Here is a 23,180-nt window from a genome sequence, read left to right as displayed (position 1 = left end):
ATAATATTTAGGGTGGAGGACGATGAATCGTCTTCAGGAAGAATGAGAGATGATTCAGCTTATATACAAATACGCTATGAAAGTGATAAGTGTAATTAGTTATAGAGCTGAGAAGGTTTCTATACAGAGTTTCACAAAATATATATTAAAAATTGTAATTATGTATCCACAAATTAAATTGACTCTTTAGATTAAAATGCTCATTGATACACTTCGAATGAGCAATATATATATTTGATTATCTATGTAATTGACCAGTGATAGGCAATTTACTAAGACACTTATTTGAAGTCGATTTAATTAATAAAGCAAAACAGATACACTAATTCAGATACTGATAAGTGTAATATATCATTTAAGTTATGAGAAGGATAGTTGCTGCTCACCATATAGTGGAGACTTTGAGTCGCAGATAGGCACAACAAAAAGACTGTTATAAAACAAGCCAACAAGGGCTTTCTCAGAAATACACGAAAGACACACACACACACACACTCATGCAAACGCACGATGTCTGGCAGGTAAGCCAGACTATGAGCAGCAACATGAGTGCATGATGGGACAGACAACTGGGTGGGGTTAAGGAGGAGGCTGGCACAGGGAGGGGGACGGACAGCAGGATAGGGGTGGGGGCAGTTAAGCACTACTGGGGAGCATTCAGGGACGAGATGGAGAGATGGTAGGGCAACTAGGTGCAGTCTGAAGATCAGGCGGAGAGAGGGGGAGAGAAAAGGGGTAGTGGAAAAGGAGAGAAGTAAAATGACTGGGTGCATTGGTGGACTAGACCACTCTGCAGTGCTGGAATGGGAATGGAGAAGGTGCTAGGTCGTTGAGGATGATGACTAACGAAGGTTGAGGCCAGGAAGACTATGGGAACTTAGGATATATTGCAGGAAGAGTGCCCACTTGCGCAATTCAGGAAAGCTGGTGTTGGTGGGATGAAAAGTCTGGAAAGCAGTCACTCAAATGAAAAATGTCGTGTTGGGAGATGTGCTGAGCAACAGGGTGGTCTTGTTATTTCTTAGCCACAGTTTGTCAGTGGCCATGGCCACAAAGAATGGAGCACAGTGGTTGAAGCTTGGCTTGTAGTTCACACGACTGGTTTCACAAGTAGCCCTGTGTATGGTGGTATTGGTGATGTTCGTGACAGGACTAGAGTAAGTGGCGTTTGGAAGATGTATGTGACAGGTCTTGCTTCTAGGTCTATTACAGGGATATCAGCCATGAGGTATGGGGTAGGGAGCAAGGACTGTGTAGGAATGGATGAGTATATTGTGTAGGTTTGGCAACCAGTCGAAGACCACTGCATGACTGGTGGGAAGTGTAGTGGGCAGGGTATTTCTCATTTCAAGGTACAATGAGAGGTAGTCGAAATCCTGGTGGAGAATTAAATTCAGTTGGTCCAGTCCTGGGTGGTACTGAGTTACAAGGATCCATGGTGATGGAAGAGACAGGAAAAAAAACATAAATAACATAGAATTATATACGGAAAAAATTCGCAAAAGTACTCCCAAATACATGAGAAAAATCACGAAAAGGATGAAACTGACGAAATACAGTTAGTATGATGATAGATAGTTAACCTAGTTGCAATATCTGTCTCATACATCCTCTCACCACCACCCTCTCCAGTCTGGTCACAAACATCGTCTATACAATTAAAGGCAGTGCTACCTTTGAAACCAGACATGTGCTCTACAAGCTAAGCTCAAACCAGTGTGCTGCATTCTATGTGAGGATGACAACCAACAAGCTATTTGTCTGCATGAATAGCCACCGACAAACTGTGGCCAAGGAACAACTGGACCACCCTGTTTCTGACCACGCTGTCCAGCATGACAGTCTTCATTTCAGTGACTGCTTCGCAACTTGTACCATATGGATTCTTCCTACCAACACCAGCATTTCTGAGTTTTGCAGGTGGGCATTTTCCCTGCAATATATTCTTCATTCCCGTAGCTCTCCTGGTCTCATCATGTACTAGTCATTCTCCTCACCCACGTAGCCATTTCCTTGTCGCCATTCCAGCACTATGCAACACTTGATTCCATCAACGCAACCAGGCATTTTACTTCTCTGCTTTTACACTACCCCCCATCTCGCCCCTGCCCTCCGTCTAACTTCCTGATTGCACCTAGCTGCCTTATCCTCTTTCCACCTTGTCCCTGCACACCCCAGCAGCACTTCACGGTCCATCACCCCCACTCTGCTACCTCTCCCCCTCCCTACCCCACTCTTCTTCTCATCCCCACTCAGATACCTCTCCCATCATGCACTGATGCTGCTGCTGGTAGTCTGGCTTCAGCTGCCAAAGACTGCGACCATGTGTGTGTGAGTAGCATTTGTGTATGTGTCTATGTCTGTCATCTATTTTTGACAAATGTCTTGTTGGCAGAAAGCTTATTTTGTGTCAGTCTTTTGTTCCACCTATCTGTGACTCAGTATCTCCTCTATATGATGAGTAGCAGATATCCTTTTCGTAATATTTTTCAACTCCATGTTGAGTTTCCCATTGTTTGTTTTTGGCGTGACAACTTTTCTTCCATCCTAAACGCAGTGCTCTTTTTCTTTGTTACTATCTTCTATTGCATTACTATACACAATATCCGTCCTTCCTTCTCTTCTTTCCTGTGTTTCTCTTGTCGTCTTACAAACCGCACCACACGTTTTACTTACGATCCACACTGTATCAACAGTCTCGGCCACGCACAACAAATGGCTACAAGACCAAACTGATTGATGGCGCAGCATCTTATGTCCCATATTACTGCCGCCGATATCATTAATCCTGTACCTTCAACTTAATCAATCACCCTGTGTCATTCGCCCGTATTTTCGCGTGTTATTTCCCATACGTTTCTTGTCTCTCATCCTACCAACCCATCCCCACCCCCCACTCCTTCTCTGTTCCATCCCAGTTCGCACCTGCTAATTTCACCTCATCCAGTCACATCCGCTGTGGCCCTTCTTCATGCTTATTCACCCTCATACCTCCAGCCCAGAGTAAAATATTTTTTTATTTATGTCTTTTCTTTGACCTTATGACTTGGCGCCAATTTAGAGTGTTTTCTCCTGTCACTGTCGTCGTACGCCCTCAGTTTCATCTTGATTCCCCCTACTTCATCAGTTTCATCCGTTTCGTGATTTTTCCCATGTGTTTGGGATTACTTTTGCGAATTTTTTTGTACACAATTCTACGTTATTTACGTTTTTTCCTGTTTCTTCCATCACCTTGAGTCCTTCCTCCTTCCATCTGCATCAATACAGAAAAGTTTCCTTATCCATAGCCAGAACCCAGACCCACACATGTTACTGTGTTGTTTCTTGGCTCATGGAATCCCCCCAAATGGACTTACCGTCAAAATACTCATCTGAAGCTACCACTCTTCCTTCCACAATGATCTCTATCAGCTCAGACACTGCCAATCATTTCTGTTCAGATTCCACCAATCCTTAGTCCTTACCAACATAGTCCTGCAAAACCATATCAGTCAACTGAAATCTCCTTGCAATACTTTCTCTTCATCTGTAAAACTCTCCTGCTATGCAATCCCAAATACCTGGAACCCATAGCACATATTGAAACTCTTGCCCTCCAGGAACTAGAGCAACAATCACAACGCCACCTCAAAAAGCTCTCCACCCTGCTCTCTTCGTACTCCCGCCTTGGAGTACCACTGTCCACCACAACAACCTCCAAACCTCCCCTCATAGCTGAGAAATCCTGTCTCACAGACGTACTACATGTACCCCACCCTTCAAACCTCAATAACCACCACACAGAATCAAGAAGCTGAAAAGACCTGAAACATAGTCATGACGCTTTTCTCCAGAAGCTTTAGCCTTGCAGAAATATTAGTCCTTTGCAAAGGCCTCACATTTTGCTCCATTCCCAAATTCAATCATGCAGGATGTGTTAAAGAACTTCTCCTGGTCCCTACAGTGGAAACTTTTTTTCGCCACCAACCCTAGAGTCAACCAAAGACCAATGTTGAATCCTGCCAGACTCAGTTCACTCCTCCATCCAACAGTGATCCACCGCCAGTGCCCCCATATCACCCCCTGTTAACTTTCCAGAATTTCTTAACCTCAAACCTTGCCTCACCATCGTTCCCCAAATCCCTCAACATGCAAACTAACCTTACATCTGCAGAAAGAACTGCAGTTCACCACCTAAAAACTGATTCCGACCTTATAATCCTTCCTGCAGGCAAAGGATACACCACTATTATTTTGAACTGCAGGGATTACCTGGCAGAAGGATCGTGCAAAATGTCAGACTCATCCACCAACAAACATTGCCACAGTGACATCATTCCTGAAATCCAGCAGGATCTCCAGGCTCTCTTCAAATCCTTAGGCCCATCCCAGAACCTCTCTCTGGAGTCAATCTCTCTCCTCATCCCTACCACATCCCACTCACGGTTCCTAAAGTCAATAAACCCAACCACCTAGGATGCACCATTGTGGCTGGTTACTGTGGCTCCACTGAGAGAATCTCTGCTCTTGTAGAACAACACGTTCAGCGTACTACCTGTAACCCACTCTCCTATATAAAAGATGCCAACAATTACTCATTTGACTCTCCACAGTTTCTGTTCCTTTACCACATGGTGCCCTGTTCACCACTATTGATGCCACCTTCCTTTACACTAACATCCCTAAGCCCACAGCCTTACTGCTGCTGAACATTATCTTTCCCAATACTCGATAGATTCCAGACCAACAGCCTCTTCCCTCGTCACCATGACCAACTCTATCGTTACCTACACTTCTCCTTTGAAGGCATTACCTGCAAACAAATCTGTGGTATGGCTATGAGCACCCACATGACACCAACCTATGCTATCCCATCCATAGGCCATCTAGAGTAGTCATTCCTAAACACCCCAAATCCTAAACCCCTCGCCTGGATCGGGTGAGGACACCCTATCCACATTCCTCCAGAACCTCAGTAGCTTCTTCCCCATTCGCTTCACCTGGTTCTCCTCAATTCGACAAGTCACCTTCCTAGATGTTGACCTTCACCTGAGAGATGGCTACATCAGTGTCTCTGTCCATATCAGACCTACTAAGCACCAGGAATACCTCCATTCTGACAGCAGCCACTAGTTGCTGCCCACTATACTTCCCACCTCTCACACAGTGGTATTCCGCTGGATGCCAAACCTACATAATACACTCGTCCACCCATACACAACAACTGCTCCCTACCCCTTACCTCATGGCTCATATCCCTGTAATTTTCCTAGAAGCAAGACCTGTCCCATACATCCTCCAAAGGCTACCTACTCTGGTCCAGTCACAAACATCACCAGTACCATCACAGGCAGGGCTACCTGTGAAACCAGTCATGTGAACTACAAGCTAAGGTTCAACCACTGTGCTGCAATCTTTGTGGGCATGACAACCAACAAGCTAGTTGTCTGCATGAATGGCCACTGACAAACTGTGGCCAAGAAATAACTGGACCACCCTGTTACTGAGCACGTCGCCCAACACGACATTCGTCATTTCAGTGACTGCTTCCTAGACTTTTCTTCCCACCAACACCAGCTTTCCTGAATTGTGCAACTGGGAACTCTCCCTGCAGTATATATTATGTTCTCGTAATCCTCCTGGCCTCAACCTTCGTTAGTCATCGTCCTCACCCATCTAGCACCTTCTCCATTCCCAATCCAGCAATACAGAGCAGTCTAGTCCATCAACACACCCAGTCATTTTATTTCTCTCCTTTTCCACTACCCCTCTTCTATCCCCCACCCTCCGTTTAGTCTACAGGCTGCACCTAGCTTCCATAGACTGTCTCCATCTCTTCCCTGTATGACCCCCAGCAGCACTTAACTGTCCCCCACCACTACCCTGCTATCCATCCCCCTCCCTGTGCCAGCCTCCTGCTCACCCCCACACAGTTGCCTGTCCCATCATGCACCGCTGCTGCTCGCAGTCTGCCTTCAGCTGCCAGTGGTTGCGGTGATGTGTGTGTGAGTTGCGTTTGTGTGAGTGTCTGTGTGTGTGTGTGTTTGTCTGTCGTCTGTTGTTGACAAAAGCCTTGCTGGGCGGAAACTTGTTTTGTGACAGTCTTTTTGTTGTGCCAGTCTGCGACTCAGCATCTCTGCTACTTGGTGAATAGCAAATTTCATAATATTGTTTCGTTATATCCTGGATATTGCGTTGTTTGATATCATCTTACATATTTTTAGGATGCTTCTAATTACACATCTAGTTTCAAGATAAGTTTTTTGTAGAAAAAACATGTATCTAAATCTACATCTACATACATACTCCGCAATCCACCATACGGTGCGTGGCGGAGGGTACCTCGTACCACAACTAGCAGCTTCTCTCCCCGTTCCACTCCCAAAGAGAATGAGGGAAAAATGACTGCCTATATGCCACTGTACGAGCCCTAATCTCTCTTATCTTATCGTTGTGGTCTTTCCGCGAAATATAAGTAAAATTGTTCTGCAGTCAGCCTCAAATGCTGGTTCTCTAAATTTCCTCAGTAGCGATTCACGAAAAGAACGCCTCCTTTCCTCCAGAGACTCCCACCCGAGTTCCTGAAGCATTTCTGTAACACTCGCGTGATGATCAAACCTACCAGTAACAAATCTAGCAGCTCGCCTCTGAATTGCAACTATGTCCTCCTTCAATCCGACATGATAGGGATCCCAAACGCTCGAGCAGTATTCAAGAATAAGTCGTATTAGTGCTTTATAAGTGGTCTCCTTTACAGATGAACCACATCGTCCCAAAATTTTACCAATGAACCGAAGACGACTATCCGCCTTCCCCACAACTGCCATTACATGCTTGTCCCACTTCATATCGCTCTGCAATGTTACGCCCAAATATTTAATCGACGTGACATCTACATCTAAGTAAGTGTGTGTGGTGTCACCACCAGACACCACACTTGCTAGGTAGTAGCTTAAATCGGCCGCGGTCCATTTAGTACATGTCGGACCCGCGTGTCGCCACTGTGTGATCGCAGACCGAGCGCCACCACAAGGCAGGTCTCTAGATACGGACTAGCACTCGCCCCAGTTGTACGACGACTTTGCTAGCGACTACACTGACGAAGCCTTTCTCTCATTTGCCGAGAGACAGTTAGAATAGCCTTCAGCTAAGTCCATGGCTACGACCTAGCAAGGCGCCATTAGCCTTACATAGTTTGATAGTTATCGTATGAAATGTCTCATCAAGAATGCTGTATTCACAACAAGGATAAATAAAAGTTAAGTATTCGAGGAGCTGCATACTTTTCTTATTAGCATTCAATACTTATCCTGTTCCAGAATTCACGCCCGTCTGCGTTAGATAGCGTGCATTTCGGCCTCCTCTATCTACAAGGTGTTGGCACATTTGCCAACACATCAGTGTGAATGTTGATTTCTCTAACATGCTAAGTGACGTATGGTCTTGGAATTTGTGGAGGTATTAGGACCGAACTTACAGAAGACGATAGCCATATGACGTCTTTCGCAGTTGGTTAGCATAGTTGCTGTGCGCGAAGTTCTAGCCAAACGTGTTAAGAACTTAGTAGTTTTTCGACGCTGTGGTCATGACAGAGAAATTTTACGCAGTGGTTTAGTGGGGACTGCAATAATCTTTGCAGTCATCAACTTCTTCAAATATTTTCATGTGCTGAGCTGATCTGGACTTAAACAACTCTGTTGCGAGTTGAACTTTAGTTGAGTCTGTGTAGTGGTGACTGTATTTTAGCATTAAATAGAGAGTTTACAAATCACAATGCGGGGGGCTCGAGCTATTTTAAATCCGTTTAACAACTGTGCAAATTCGTTACTCAGTCTGCAGTCTGCTATGCAGTTTGTGAAAAAGATAATTCTGAGCCTTAAAAATTGTAGTAGTCCAACGTTATACAGCATGTTGCTCGTGTCTACCACTTAACGTTCGTTTACTCTGGTTTATACATGAGGGACAATTAAGTGTTTTTATTTACGAAGGCATGGGGTTTGGCAACTGCATCTCCTGTGAAAATGACACAGTCAATTTTTTAACGAAACCGCAATATCGCTAGACCCTGTAGGTTCGGTGAAATATCACCGTCCCAGGACAGGCAAATTCAATAAAAAGACGAGTGTTCACAATTGAAGCGCTAGCGAGAGAATGAAACCAAAGCGCCTCCTTCGCTTGCTGACAGCGTCACCGCCGACTGATTGGGGCTAGCTACACACTAGCAGCGCAGGCCACTCTCTCTTGCATCATTCATGCTCCGTGAAGGCTCTACTTAAAATTACGACTGTTTGTTATGACGAGCTTGGTAGGTATCAGACTTGGACCTGGATCGTTTTTCCCAACTGTTTCTGTCCGTGTGTGTGCGCACAGTTCTTGGTGCTCAGTTACTGCAGTTATACAGGGTGATCAGCAGCCCCTATAGATGGGTTTATGCAACCCACAACATCATTAGATTCCCGCCCCCCCCCCCCCCCCCCACCCTCCACAAAAAAAAGAATAGAGAAAACAGAACACGACCAATTTTTAGTAAATTTTACTAGTTTAAATTTTGTACAGAGGCATGTTATCGCTAGAGCTCTTATTTGCAATTGTTCCCGAAAAATGAACAAAAGTGATCTCCAGATACATTTTTACTGAATAACACGACCACTGTTGCCTCCAGAGGAGACGTATCCCAGTAGAAAGTTTAACTACACTAAATTTCCTACATACAGTCCTGTTAATTTTTATAGAACTATTAGTTTGCACGTAATGAGTAAGATAATGTGAAAATATTGCACGTAATTTTTGTAGGCATTGTCGATTACATAAAGCCCATTGGCAGGGGTAGCTGCATCACCCGATATTTATTACGCATTTCGTTATTTTCAATAAATCTGTAGATACTACACTCTTTGGCGATGAGGTCATTTAGTTTCTGCGTGGGTTCCACGAGCACAGTGGATCCAGTGTTTGCGCAGGTTGCTAGAACAACAGCAGCAGCAACAACAGTAGTTAGACTTGCTCCATCATTTGGTTATTACTTCGCAGGATACTGCAGTCCTCCCGCAACCTGCCCCCCCCCCCCCCCTTTCAGCATGCAGCACACTCATCCATGCCTCCAATTTTTCCACCATTCCAAGAGTTGATGGAAGAGTGGGACCCAACACATCTGGCATTTGCAGCAGCATTTCGCGGCGTTTCAGGCACTTGACCGGACTTGCCAAAAATCCATTTCTTTACCTTGGATCGAGTCAAATGCGTTCCGCCTATTTCGAAAACTCACTCCATTAATGGAATCTGGAGTTTCTCAATGATTACACTACTCAACACTCATTTGCATCGTGGATTTGACATATCAATTAATATGTACTTTGGCGCGTAGAAGTCGAATGTACCTTTGAGAAAGTTCTGATTCGTGAGATTTTTTAATTTTTAAGGCTATTTCCTACGCTTTTATTTGGATGTCTAATGTTCTAAGCTTTTTTGTTGTTTTGGTACAGGAAGATCTCCAGTTCATCACTAGAAGGCAGATGTTATAAAGATTCTGATGGCGAGATAATCCACAGTGCAAAGGAGTTTTTACGATTTAATCCATGCTGAAACACACATGATGCTATTATCATGATACTTACATTGGCCAAGCAGTGTTTTGCGAGTTTTCGTTGTCCCGCTGAGTGCTCGTTGTGAGAGACGTGGAACATTGTCATATGTTTGTTAAGCTAACACTTAACAATAATAGCAACTTTCAAACGCCATTGCTGTGTAAACCATCACGATAACTTACTATTTATGTGGGAAATTCACCCAATATCTCAACGAAAACCAATCATTGACAGTATTTTGATCGTCTTGTTGGTGATCACGATAAAAATTTAGCGCTTCATATTGCCTGTATAACCTGTAATACCACTTTAATCACCGAGCGAGGTGGCGCAGTGGTTACACACTGGACTCGCATTCGGAAGGACGACGGTTCAATCCCGCGTCCGGCCATCCTGATTTAGGTTTTCCGTGATTTCCCTAAATCACTCCAGGCAAATACCGGGATGGTTCCTCTGAAAGGGCACGGCCGACTTCCTTCCCCATCCTTCCCTAATCCGATGAGGCCGATGACCACGCTGTCTGGTCTCCTTCCCCAAACCAACCAACCAACCAACCAACCAACCACTTTAATCGAATGGTCGAAAGCAAAAAGCGAGGCCATGCCATTCACTATTACAATGGAATGGCCGCAACCTAAAGAGCATCTTCAGGTTGCTCCTCTCCAATGCTGCAGGGTATTCGAACAAAACTAGATAAAGTTTTCAAATGTGTATTCACTGCATTTGCACCCTTTGACGCCAAACATCGAATTAGCTGCTTGGTCCTCTTTCAACGCAATTGTGAAGGGCTTTGTTAGCAACACAAATGATAATAACTACGTTTCCATTGTGAATGATCTGTTACACTGCTACAAGAATACGGGGTATAGAGCGTCACTTTAAATTCCCCTTTAACATCGCCACCCTGAATTCTTTCCAGTAAATTTGGCCACCGTAAGCAATGAGTAAGTTGCACGCTTTGACGAAGACATCCATACTATAGAACACGACTATGAAGTTTACTCGAACTCTTCGATGATGGATGACTACTGCTGGAATCTTGTTAGGAAGAGGGATGATATGGCAAACAAAATAAGGGCATCTTTGGACATTTTCGAAAGCCGAATAACATTATAGTTGAAAAAACCATGTTGGGAAGTAATTTAGACCTTTTATTGGCGTTCTTTTCGTATATACACATTTCTAAAGTTCTGAATACGTATTTCTTGTTTATTGTAATTCTGTCAATGTTCATCAGTGCTGTTTTGATTCTGCTGTGTATGTAGCAAATTTGAAGTGATAGAGAAATACTGATTTTACCAGTAAAGTCAGCACACCAAAATTTAGAAAAGTAGAACCGTTTACAAACCAGATAAAGGAAAAAGTTTCAATTTGTTGATTAGTGTTATTATCATAAGAAAACTTGCGTTGTAGCTTCTCCTATATACTTTCATCATCGAGAACAGAAACAGAGCTAGTCCTATAAGGCGTGAGTTGCTGACCTCCTGAGGTTAACTCAGAAGTGCAGATTTGCATGTGGTCGTTGTCAACAGCCCTGTGTCGACTATCTGATAAGCAACGCCTTTCTCCATTCTGCTCAGGGCAGAGTGTTGCATCTAGAAGCAGTGCATTTGGAAGATCCCACTGTCAAGGAGGTCCTGTCTATTGCTCAGATGTTCGAACTGAACAGTTTGAGGATGTAGTGGTGGTGTGTTCGGCATCACAGCAAAGGCGTCGTTCACCAACGCCCTCGTTATGATCTTGTTGTTCGCACTGTTCGCCATCGGACCGTGGATCTTCCGTGCGTCGTTTTCTCTCATGTCCTGAATTTTTCCGAGCACACGTCCACACTCTGCCGCATCGGTGTGCAGGGTGCGTGGCTTGCTGTAAACAAGACCGTGTCGTTGCTTGTTCTCGTGGGTGCCCGAACAGCCAGTTTTCGGAATTGGATTCAGTTGTGTGAGGTTCATGGTGTCACGCTGTGCTGCAGCCAGGAGCTCAGTGTTCCCAGCAAGATTTATATAATGCTGCAAATTCGGAAACGGCCATTGCATTTCCAGATCGATACCAGAGCCTCTATGTCTCTCGTGAATCTTGAACCGTATCATTGTTTGGGTCGCCCTTCTTTTACCTCCATTAAACGTTTGCTCTGCTATTTCGGTCTGCCGAGTTGTGTTCAAGGCCAGTTCACGATAGAAGTTGAGTATCAGCAAGTCACGTGGGTGGTCTCCTTTTTGGCAGTTGAAACTGTGACATCCGAAAACATTTTTGGTGTTGATGTGCTCACATTTGTTGGTTTTCAAACTCAGGATGCTGTGTATCTTACTTACGACTCTACTCTGATTTAGGCGTTAGACGACCTCTGCCGCGGGTCTGGATCGCTGTTTTGGCCGGAATTCGTTGCTGCAAAACTCTGAGGACCACCTCACCCTGAAACTGACGGCCATTGCCAAATTTAATTGTGCTCGGCCAATTCCGTTTGCTCAGTGGCCAATGATTAAGGAAGTATTGGACTGAGTGCATAGCCATAGGTACCACTGAACCCATACCTTCCAGCCAATGGGCTACACCTCTGGTGTCCGCTTCATTTGTTCAGGAATTTTAAGTTCACCATTAACGCCCAGTCTGTATTTGATAGGTACCCCATTCCCTGCGCAGAAGAAATAGTAGTGCATTTGTTGGGCAGTAAGTCTTTTTCTAAAATTTTCGTTGGTAATGGCGTACCTACAGATTTGGCTAGATTGCGCCAGTCAGCAGATAATGGTCATTACACACCCTTCTGGTTCTACCGCTATACACGGCTGCTGTTTTGCATCGTGAGTGCATTCGCCGTTTTCCAGAGATTTTTAGAACACGTAAGGTGTCCTGTGCTATGCAATCTATCTTGCTGACATCATCTTCACGTGTTTCTCACAGCAGTAACATATTACTAATCTTCAGATTCTGTTCACCTAATTGCAAGAGGTGGGCCTTAATCTGCAAAAATCAAAGATTTTTGGGCCAAATTTGGATCTTCGAGCTACCTTCGTACGAAGATCGGTTTCAGATCTAGGAAGAGCCTCTTAGCAGTGATTGATAACCTCCCTAAAACACAGAACCTGAAGGAACACCAGTCGTTTTTGGAAAAATCAGTTATTCTATATTTCTCCCTAACGTGGTGGAAATAACTCATCCCTTGGATGAATTGCAAAAAACGGATGTTCCTTTCCTTCTGTCAGCAGCTGGAGAGAAGTAAGAAGTCGTCGTGCGTGTATCCCTTCTGTCCTTTCCGGCCAATCGGTGGTGTAGCAGGTGACTTCGCCCCGCGAGACGGACGTTTGGTGACTTGTTTCACAGCTGGAGGTCTGGCCGCGGTGGCCGAGTGGTTCTGGCCGCTTCAGTCCGGAACCCTTGATATGATTCTTCTTCAATGGGATGTTTGGTGCTTTAGATGCAAAAGAGAGGAATTCCCGCTGCTCTTGGAATCACAGCATCCATTTGTCTCTGCCTCCAGGAAACAAAATTGCGTCCTCCTGTCCCATTTGACCTCTCGCATTTCTTTCCAGTCCGATTTGACCTTCCCCTTGAGGATGGCATTCTATCTCATGGGGGAGTTATGCTGCTCATCCAGGATGAAGTTCATAGTCAAACAATCTCACTGACTACTCAGGTTCAAGCTGTTGCAGTCTGCATTTTCCTTCCTCACTTCGCTTTTTCGCTTTGTTTACATCCCTCCATCATTCGGTGTCACTAGGACAGACTTCCTCCAGCTCGTTTGGGCAACTCCCTTACCCCTTTTTGCTGCTTGGTGACTTTAATACTCACCATCCCGTTTAGGGTTCTCCCAGAACATGTCTGAGAGGAGCCCTCTTGGCTGTTTTTCTCAGTCAGCTTAACTTTATCTCCCTCAACACGGAAATCCCTCCCACCCCGTTCCTTTCAGACTCCACGCACCCCTGTTCCCATTTGTGTCTCTCCTTCTGCACTGTTCTTCCTGCTCATCGTCTCGAGTGGTCCATTCTCTCTGACACTTACTCGAACGACCATTTCCTGTGTGCTATCCTGCCCCACCCATCTGCACACCTAAATTGCAGCTTTCTAAGGCCGACTGGGTTCTTTACTTCTCCCTGGCGACTTTCAACGAACGTTTCCCCAGTTGTGATGACCAGGTATACCACATTGCCAACATTATCCTTACCGCCGCGTAACGTTCCACTTCTTCTACTTCATCTTAACCTCACTGTGTCCCAGTCCCTTGGTTGACTGAGGAGTGCCGCAATGCATTTCGCGCGCAGAGACGTGCTCTCCGCGTTTCCAGAAGTCATCCTACGAGGGCAAGCTGTCTTCGTTAAAAACAGTTGCGAGCACAGTGTAGTCACGTTCTTCAGGATAGCGAAAAAGCTAGCTGGATTTCATTCACTGGTTCTTTTAACATTTCCACTCCCTCTTCCAATGCGTGGGCCAACATCCGAAGGCTCTCTGGGCCCAAGGTCCATTACAAAATTTCCAGACTGATCATAGCTGATGATGTCACAGTGGTGCTGTCTCCAACACCTTGGGCCGCCGTCTGTGGAGATGTCGAGCTCCACCGACTATCACCCTCCCTTCCTCCATATTATACGATTGGAGGAGGCTCAGGTATTAGCCTTCTCTTCTCAGAGTTGTGAGTTCTACAGTGAAGGAGCTAGATAATGCTCTCACTTCATCCTGATCCTCTGCCCCAGGGCCAGACGATGCTCACATTCAGATGTTGCAGAACCTTTTTGTGGGCAAGCACTTTCTCATTCATACATATAGTCGCATCTGGGTGAGGGCACGTTTCCTAAGCACTGGTAAGAAATTACTGTCATCCCCACCTCAGATGTAACCCCAGTACGGACAATTATGTTCCTCGTAACTACTGCCCCATTTCCCTCAACAGCTGTGTATGCGAGGTGATTCGACATATGATTCATGCCCAGCTGGAATGGTGGCTCGAGTCTCGCAATTTACTAACTACTGCACAATGTGTATTTCGAGCGCACATTTCTGTAGTTGATCTCTGTCTCTTTGTCAACCCATGTCATGAACGGTTTTTTTTTGCATAAATACCAGACTGTGGCCGTGTTTTTCGATTTGGAGAATGTCTACGACGTCTAATTGAGGTAGTTTTCATTGCTGACAGACAAGTAGTTTTGGAGTTACAGGGCTGTGGCAGCAGAAGACTGATGCGAGTGCCTTTACTAACAGCACGACATCGCCTACAGCGCCTCTCCTAAGCTCGTGACGATATCGGTTGGACATTAGACAATTGGGAAACTGGGGTCTAGGCAGATAAGTCCCGATTTCAGTTGGTAAGAGCCGATGGTAGGGCTCCAGTGTGACGCAGACTCCATGAAGTCATGTACACGAGTTATCAACTGGGCACTTTGCTAGTTGGTGGTGGTTCCATAATGATTTGGGCTATGTTTACATGGAATAGATTGGGTCCTCTGATCAACCTGAACCGATCATTGATTGTATTTGCGTACTTGGAGACCGTTTGTAGCCATTGAGGGACTCTATGTTCCCGATCAGTGATGGGAATTTTGTGAATGACAGTGCTCCATGTTACCGGGCCACAATTGTTCGTGGTTTGTTTGAAGAACATTCTCAACCATTCGAACGAACTATTTGGTCATCCAGATCGCCCGACATGAGCCCCATCGACCATTTAAGGGACATAATCGAGAGGCCAGTTCGTTTACAAGATCCTGCATATGCAACACTTTCTCAGTTGTGGACAGCTATAGGGGCAGAATGGCTCAATATTTCTGCATGGGGCTTCCGACTTATGAGTCCATACCACATGAAGCTGCTGCACTATGCTGGGCAAAAGGAGGCTGACACGATGTTAGAACCCGTCCCAAGACTTTGTCACCTCAGTGTATGTGTCATCTTCTGTGGCTTGGATTTAATTCTCTAAAGTACAATGCAAAGTTTATGATCATTTGTCCATTGTATGTCTAAAACTTAGAACATGTTGTCTGGTTTTTCAATGGCTGACCTAAAAATTATGTTGCTAGAGGAAATGCATTTTTAGAGATCAGTTTTTTTGTGTGCCGTTTTTTGCTGTTTTGACAGCAGATCATATGCAAAGTAGCAATGAAGAAAATTTGTGCATTTTTGATTCCTGGCTAGTGGTTATGTATGTGCTTGTACTTATATTTTCTGTCCTCTTGCAGAAATCTCTCTCTTCTAATATTGTGTATATTGTTTTCACGCCGTTTTTATATGATTTCACTCTCATTTTTACTTCACACGTATTTTCCACAAAATGTGATCTGAGGAGGCGTTAATGTCTCCATACTGATTGGGAAGTGGTATGTTATTGTCGCTCCTCACTTGTTCATCGTTTTCATTATGTTTAGTATAGCTCTAATTTGGAATGTTTTGTGTGTCGCTGTTGGTTGAGAACTTAAAAGATATGATGTGATGTGTGTGTGCGTGAGTGTGAGTGTGTGAATGTTTAAAAGCGAGAGATATAGAGACAGAGAACTGAAAAGATGGTTGAGGGGTTGGGGGCAATGGGATTGATAAAACAGATGATTTTAAGTATATAGAGGGTGTTTCATTATTATGTTTGTAGTGGGGAAGTGTATTTGTACAGTTCATTGTGTTCCAAACTATGTTTTTTTGTGCAGTGTTGTATTTTATTCAACTCTTTCTTTCCTTGTATCACTGTTCTTAGTGCATGGTAGTTCTTCTCTATGGTGAGTTGGGTTTATTGCTTTCTGTGACAATCTTAAGATCAGACACAATGTTGTTAGGGCGGTGGTTTTCTTGTATAAGATGATCTGCAAAAGTGGAGTGTATTCATATTTTGTTTTAAAATTTCTGCATGTTTGACCTATGTAGGTAATTAACTGATATATTGTAATTTTACAGATTTGTTTGTGGAAGGATTTTTATTGTTTAGATTTTTCTATACTGTGCTGTTTGCGTGGAGTGATGTTTGTAGTACTTTATTCCTCAGGATGTTTCCTACACTGTGGACCTTTTTATTACTCTGTGTTAGTATACGCCATATTGTGCTCTTTATAAGATTTTCCTGGTACTTTTTATTTGTCCAGTGTTTGTGTTCCTGGTTTTCAGTTGTGGCTTGTGCAGTGTTCGTGGTGTGTTCTTTTTCAGTTTCCTTTTTCATTTTGTTGTTCAGTTTGTCTATTATTGATATGTTGCACCCATTCTTCCTAGATAACTAATGTATTGTGTTTAATTTCTGTGTGTGGTTCAGTTTGCCCTGTGAAGTTAGGTTGAGCCTTTATAGCATGTATTTGCAGCTCAAGAGTTCGTGTCTGTGGGAATGATTCGAATACTTACAAATGGCAGTTCATGTGGCTGTAAGTTTTCTAAATATTCCAAAACTATGTTTGTTGTTGACTCTGTGTACAGTGATATGTAAGGAATTAAATTTAGTGTCTGCTTCTCTCTCAATGATGAATTTAGTTTTTGAGTGAACTCTGTTTATGCTACTGTGTACTTTTTTATCTAGGTGTCTGTTTTGTCTATCATGCAAATAATGTTATCCACATAATGGTACCACTACATAATCATGTATTGTTCTGAATGTATTATTTCTTTGAATATCTTCTTTTAAACGTGGTTCAGTAATATGTCTGGAAGTAGGACACTGTTAAGTCAGCCCATTGGTAGATCATATTTTTGTAGACAGAACTCTTTGTTGAATGTGAAGTAATTCTGTTCTGTTATAATTTTTAGGGTGGGCTCAGTTTCACCTATGTGTGAATTTATTATCTTCCCTTGTTCCTGCTATTGTTCTTTAATAATGCTGATTGTTTATTCTACTGCCGTCATTGTGTATTGGGATATGATGTCAAACGATATCAGGTTTGCTATTGATGGCAAAATTACATCTTTTATTTTTTCTGTCAGTGCATTGGTGTGTAGTAGGTTGCTGTTGGTTGTGAAAGTGTACAATTTCTGTATTACTGTATGTGTTTGTCTAGCTAGGAGGTGAGATGGTGCATAGTGAAGTTAATTAGTGGTTGAATTGGACAAAAATGTTTATGTGTATTTGGTAAACTATTTAGATTGAGTGTTTTGGGATTGTTACGTGTCATGTATTTTGCTCAAGATTTTGTGATGGGCATCAATTCTGTCTTCTTTATTCACTAATGTGGTGGACTTCATGAGGTCATTTAGTTGTTTGTTTTATGTTTCTTTCTTCATTTTCATTGTTGTTTCTATGATCTGATTGTGTGTGTGATGTCAACAAATTGGCTCATGATTTTACTAGATTAGTTTGTTTAAGGTTTGTTTTATATAACTGAACATTTATCTCCTGTTTTTAGACATTTATGTAAGTTTCTTTGGTACCTCATTGTGGGATCACTGACTAATTTAAGAATGTTATTGTTTTCTGTGAACTTTTCTGTTTTTATTGATGAATTCTGTTTCACTCATAAGGTCCAGCGTATTCCTTTTTTCCGTCTTCGTTATGACTGCATTGTGTTCTTGTAGTTTTTTGATTTGTTTTCTGCATATGTTGTGGTCTGTTGTTTTTTTAGTCGATGTGAATCTTTTTCTCCTTTATTATGCGTTTCATCTGTTCTGCTACCTGTTCTTTTGTCAAGGTGGCTTTGAAATTGGGGTTTTCAAACATTTCTCCTTGTTTTATTTTCTGTTCTGTTTCTGTGATCATATTTCCTATTATTTAGTGTGAATGTTTTGTGTTTATGTTGTGTTTGGACTCCTTTTACTAGTAATTTCCTTCCTTGCTTTGTTAATGAAATTTCAGTTAATTTCACAAGTCTATCATTCAATTGGTGTGCTGGATTTCATGAGGTCATACAGATTTTTGTTTTGTGTTTTTTTCTTCCTGTTTATTGGTGTTTCTGTGTGTGATCTGGTTCCATGTGGATATCGACGAATTTGTCTGATGTTTTGGTATTATCTAGTTCAGTGTTTGTTTTATATAACTTAACAGTGAGCTTCTGTTTTTTACCATATTGGAAATGAGTTTCTTCATGTAACTAAATAATACGTGCTTTTCTTTTTGCTATTTGTTCTGCAGGTCACTTGCAGTTCACATTGACTTTAACAAAACCAAGAATTATCTGATTACTCAGATAGGTTTTCTTAAACCTGATATTGGGTACAGTATTTTGCAACTGTATTGAAAATTCCAAAAGCAGTTTTTTTGGAGTATATTTGGAGATATATACACCAAAATCTTTCACAGTGAGTTTTTCGGATATATTGCACCAAATTCAGTACTTTTATATCAAAAGATATTACAATTTAAGGTAAGGCTAAAAGGTAGCATTCTGGAGGATAACGACATCGTTCCTGCCAGGCATATAGAAGCGTGCATACCCTTATGTGAAATAAAAACGTGTCCAGTTTGTTACGATGCGAGTTACTTTGAGTTTGGGGCACTGTCATGCAGCTACCAACAATGTTGTGGTGGAACCGAGACCATGTGATAATGTTTGCTGAGTGTCGTTCCACAGTCGCGATAAGATGCTAGTGAATTTTAACATAGTGACTAGGAAAATGATAGTTAAGTTTATAAATTTATCTTCCATATAGAAACCGCACGCCGCCAGTAAGGCAGATAGTGAATCAAAATACAGACAGTGTCCCTATTGGGAATTACGCTGACTTAATAAAGATGCTTGTAGGTGATGTAGTTCAATACAAGGTTGGTGAAGATTAGACGTGAAGACCGAATAACAAACGAGAAGGTGCTGAACTGAAGTGTGGCAAAATGAAATTAATGGCACAAATGAACTAAAAGAAGGGATGGGTTGCTAGAACAAGGAAGTGTTGATTGGGTAATGAAAGCATGTATAGGGGGCAAACATAGTAGAGGGAGACGATGGTTTGAGTACAGTAAGCAGGTTCAAATAGATGAGGCTGCGGTGGTTATGCAGAGATGAAGAGGCTTGCATTGGGTAGACTAACTTTAACAACAACCTTAAACCAGTCTACAAACGGAAGATCACAACAACAAACACGAAGAATATTATTCCAAATTTCGTTACTTTTCCGTCATTAAGGAGGCACACAAAGAGCTTGACAGTGACTGTCGATCTGTAGAAGTACTTAAATAAACAGAGCTGTCAAAAGTATTTTGCAATAGTAAACTCCGAACGTTACTAGTTACGAAAACTTCGCTTCAGGTGACAGCAACGCATGCCTTCCAAACACATACATTTTAAAATGTGATCATTGTGTTCTAGGCATACACATTTAATACACTTGATTATGGTACGTAACTGCGTTCGAACCAGCTGTGTAACCAAACTAGAACATAACTGGCAACTGGTGTTTTGATTTCAACAAAAGCGGTCTACATTTTTTAATTTTTAAACGTTTATCAGCCTTATTATAAGAAAACCATGGAATAATTTAATTTGAAGAAAACACTAAAATCATAGCGTTAAAGCGATGTTTATGGTTTTGTTGTAATGCGTTTAATATGTTCCCAACTGAAATATATCAACCATCCGCTTAAGAAACTACAGCGTTTTAAATGGCGATATGCAGAAAATATCCACTATGCTACAGCCGCTCTTTCAAATGTTAAATTCCTCATACAGGGTCTAAATAATCTTAAACAACATGTTCTTAAGTGATATTAGCCTTCCAACAGATATGTATTTCGATTGACAAAAGGTACTTACAGAATTTCAGGCTTAAAGAAATGCAATTTTACAATGTAGCTGGAGGAAGAGATTTGACGTATCTTAATGAGGAGTTTTAGATTAAAGCATTTCGAATTCAAATAAATGTAAAACATGTATTTACTAACCGTAAACATGCCCTTCAGTTTGCCAGACGTGAAAGTAGGACTCAATTTGACCCTAAGTTGCCGCCACTTTTGTCCAGTGAGGGCAAACAAATGATGATTCAGTGGTTCTTTATCGTCAAGTACGATTCCTCGATCATGGAACGTCGAGAAATCCTTCACAAGGATGTGGCGTATGATCTCTGGATCACGAATTAGAAGAATCGGTCGACTGAATCCGAAATGTCCAACATAACGCTCTCCTGCAAAGAGAAATTAATCTCAAATTGCAAGATAATAACAGAAGCAGAATTATTACAATATCCAAATAACGTAATTGGGTCTTTTCTTCCGTATCATATAGTAGACATGCGCTATATTTCAGTGAGCAATGGAATGAGAGAGCTATATGCTTCCCACCTTGCGACGTACCTCTTGTATGGCACTTGCGCGATGTACGGCTCTATTAACAAAACCAGGTCATTTATTTTATGCTCAGCAACAGATTCCACTGCACTATTCCCTTTTACCCTTGATCCTGCAGTCGACTTACCTGATCACTGGCGTGTAATACGAATTGTCAAGTAACACAATTTGAAACATATTAAAAACAATAATAATAAATGAAAAACGGTTGAATTCCAGTGATGACTGATGAATGCCACAACAAATGATTTAAACTGAAGGAAACGATTTTTGCAATCAGACAAAACACTTTAACTTTTAGGAGTGCTGCTCCATTAAATAGAATCTCTGAGACTTCGTCCAATATAATCAGAAATTTTGTAAGTTTGAGCAACAGTTAAAGTATTCGTCGTCATTCGCCGTCCAGAACTTCACTTTACCTACATCTGGCTACTCCGCCCTATCGTCACAGAGTCTTCTAACAGAGTGTCTTTCAAACTGCCTCATGAATCCTTCCTAGCTCTCCAGAAACAATTAGAACGCTTGAGCGCCAATCGAGACTTGCATTCCCCCACTATGACAGCACAGTTTTATTTAAAATCTGATAAATGTATTGATTATTAACAAATGTACAAATTACACAAATGATTTAAGTGGCAACTCACCATCTTACGATTCTACTGATACTAAGTACTGTATACTACGAGTATTTACAACGTTTATACATAAACAGTATATCAAGTAACTAAGGCATTCTCACTAGTGACAAATAATGATGATGAAATATGTAGAATCTATGAAATAAATGATCTTGGTCTGCTCTATTGAAATGTCGTCTAAATTCCAATCTACTACTTCATACATATACTTTGCTACTGTTGAATTATAATTGTTTTTAATGCTGGTCAAAATAACTATTCATTAGAGGTATTTGACATTAGTTATCAGTCTAATTTTTTGAAATCGGATGATTCTTTTTGATGCACCCTGTACAAACAGTTGTTCACGTATTGCTCTTTGCACTGTGACACCAAATGCCACCGTACCGGAACACGAAAACCTGGTTCATCTTTTAGTTTCCAATGTCATGTGACACTACGAGATATAAAAGCATCTCTACGTATCGGGCAGGTACACACATTTTTCGCCCACCGTTTTGAAAGCAGTCCTTCTATTATCACATCTCATAAGTTTCACACAATGGAGTTGTCCTGATAGGTTACAAAATCTTTACTGAAGATTTTATTTGTGCTAGAAACCTTCACGACAGTGTACACTGTACCAGAGGAATTTACAGTATAAGAAAAGTTTGTGTCTAACTAAGTCTTAACCGTAAGTCTTGAAACGTACCTGATAGCTGTTTGTATAAGCTTTGCGTCGTTACACCAAGGGGCTCCTGACCCAAAATGTTTTTCCTGAAGTTTCCGAACGGAATGCTTGGCTCCACGAAAGGTACGCCCTTCTTCTTCCAGTATTTGAAGCCATGGTCGAACCACAGGTAGATAACGAGAGTCACTACAGAAACGACAAGTATGAATTCACTAATCCACGAGTCCAAGAGAAGCGCCATCGTTGTCCTGGAATAAAGATACTGAGTTAATATCTTAAATGAACACGTGTGATCCATATCTTCCAATTAAACTAAGTAGCTAACTAGGAGATACGTGATGCTGGGAGTGTTACTATTAGACTTGAAACGTCAGATTCATGAAGACTGTTTTATTTGAGTTATTGGGTCGTATGAATAAAACGGAGAGCGTACTTTATTCTTGGGATCTCGGAGAACATTCTCAGTTTCTCATGAATAAAACGATTAGGACAAAATACATCATCTGAAAATGTTCTCGGATTGGGTAAAAGGCTGGTGGAAGTTTCTAAAATCGGAAAATGTTCTCCGATTTCATATGAATAAAACTAGGGAAATTTCTCAGAACTGGAGAAAATTCTCGGTTTTTTTTAAATAAGCTTTGTAGCATGGTTCATGCTAAGTAAGTTCTATTGAGGATAACTTTTGATAATTTTTACCGAGTTTTTTTAAGTAAAAATGACTGAATTTATGCTTCTCGGAAGGGGAGAAAAGATATATGTTGCACGAAGGAATACAGAAAAGAAAAACTGTAGGAATTTATATGGTTTGAACAATAAAAGCATTATTTGATTGGTGAACTTTCTTCCCGAAAATGAGAACATTGTTTTACTACTTAGCAAAGCCAAGTTTTCAGACTGGTGTACGAGAAGACTTAGGTGTACACCAGTGTGTCACTGACATTCTTGACATTCTCAGTCCGCCTACTTAGCTGAGCAGTGACGTGTTTGCCTACCATGCAGGGAGCGCGGGTTCGATTCCTGTGCGTTTGGAGATCTTCCTCCGCTCGTGGACTGGGTGTTTCGCTGTCCATATCATAATCTCATTATCAACGACGAGCATGTCACCCAGTGTGGCGTCACCTGAAATAAGACTCCCACCCGGCTGCCGAACT

The 23,180-nt window shown here is 42.1% G+C and overlaps 1 protein-coding gene across 1 annotated transcript in view; it reads right to left on the bottom strand.

Moving 5' to 3' along the window:
- LOC126484973 (cytochrome P450 6k1-like) overlaps positions 1-22,270 on the bottom strand; it is a 74,722-nt gene extending 52,452 nt beyond the window's left edge. Inside the window, exons 1-2 of the mRNA XM_050108577.1 lie at positions 22,051-22,270; positions 20,320-20,558 (exon numbers count right to left, since the gene is read on the bottom strand). Coding sequence (XP_049964534.1) covers positions 20,320-20,558; positions 22,051-22,270 — 459 coding nt within the window. The remainder of the gene's footprint in view (positions 1-20,319; positions 20,559-22,050) is intronic.
- Between the last annotated feature and the right edge of the window lie 910 nt (positions 22,271-23,180).

This window comes from Schistocerca serialis, chromosome 6 (assembly GCF_023864345.2).
Source record: "Schistocerca serialis cubense isolate TAMUIC-IGC-003099 chromosome 6, iqSchSeri2.2, whole genome shotgun sequence".
Classification (NCBI taxonomy): Eukaryota; Metazoa; Arthropoda; class Insecta; order Orthoptera; family Acrididae; genus Schistocerca; species Schistocerca serialis.
This window is presented reverse-complemented; position numbering and strand designations above follow the sequence as displayed.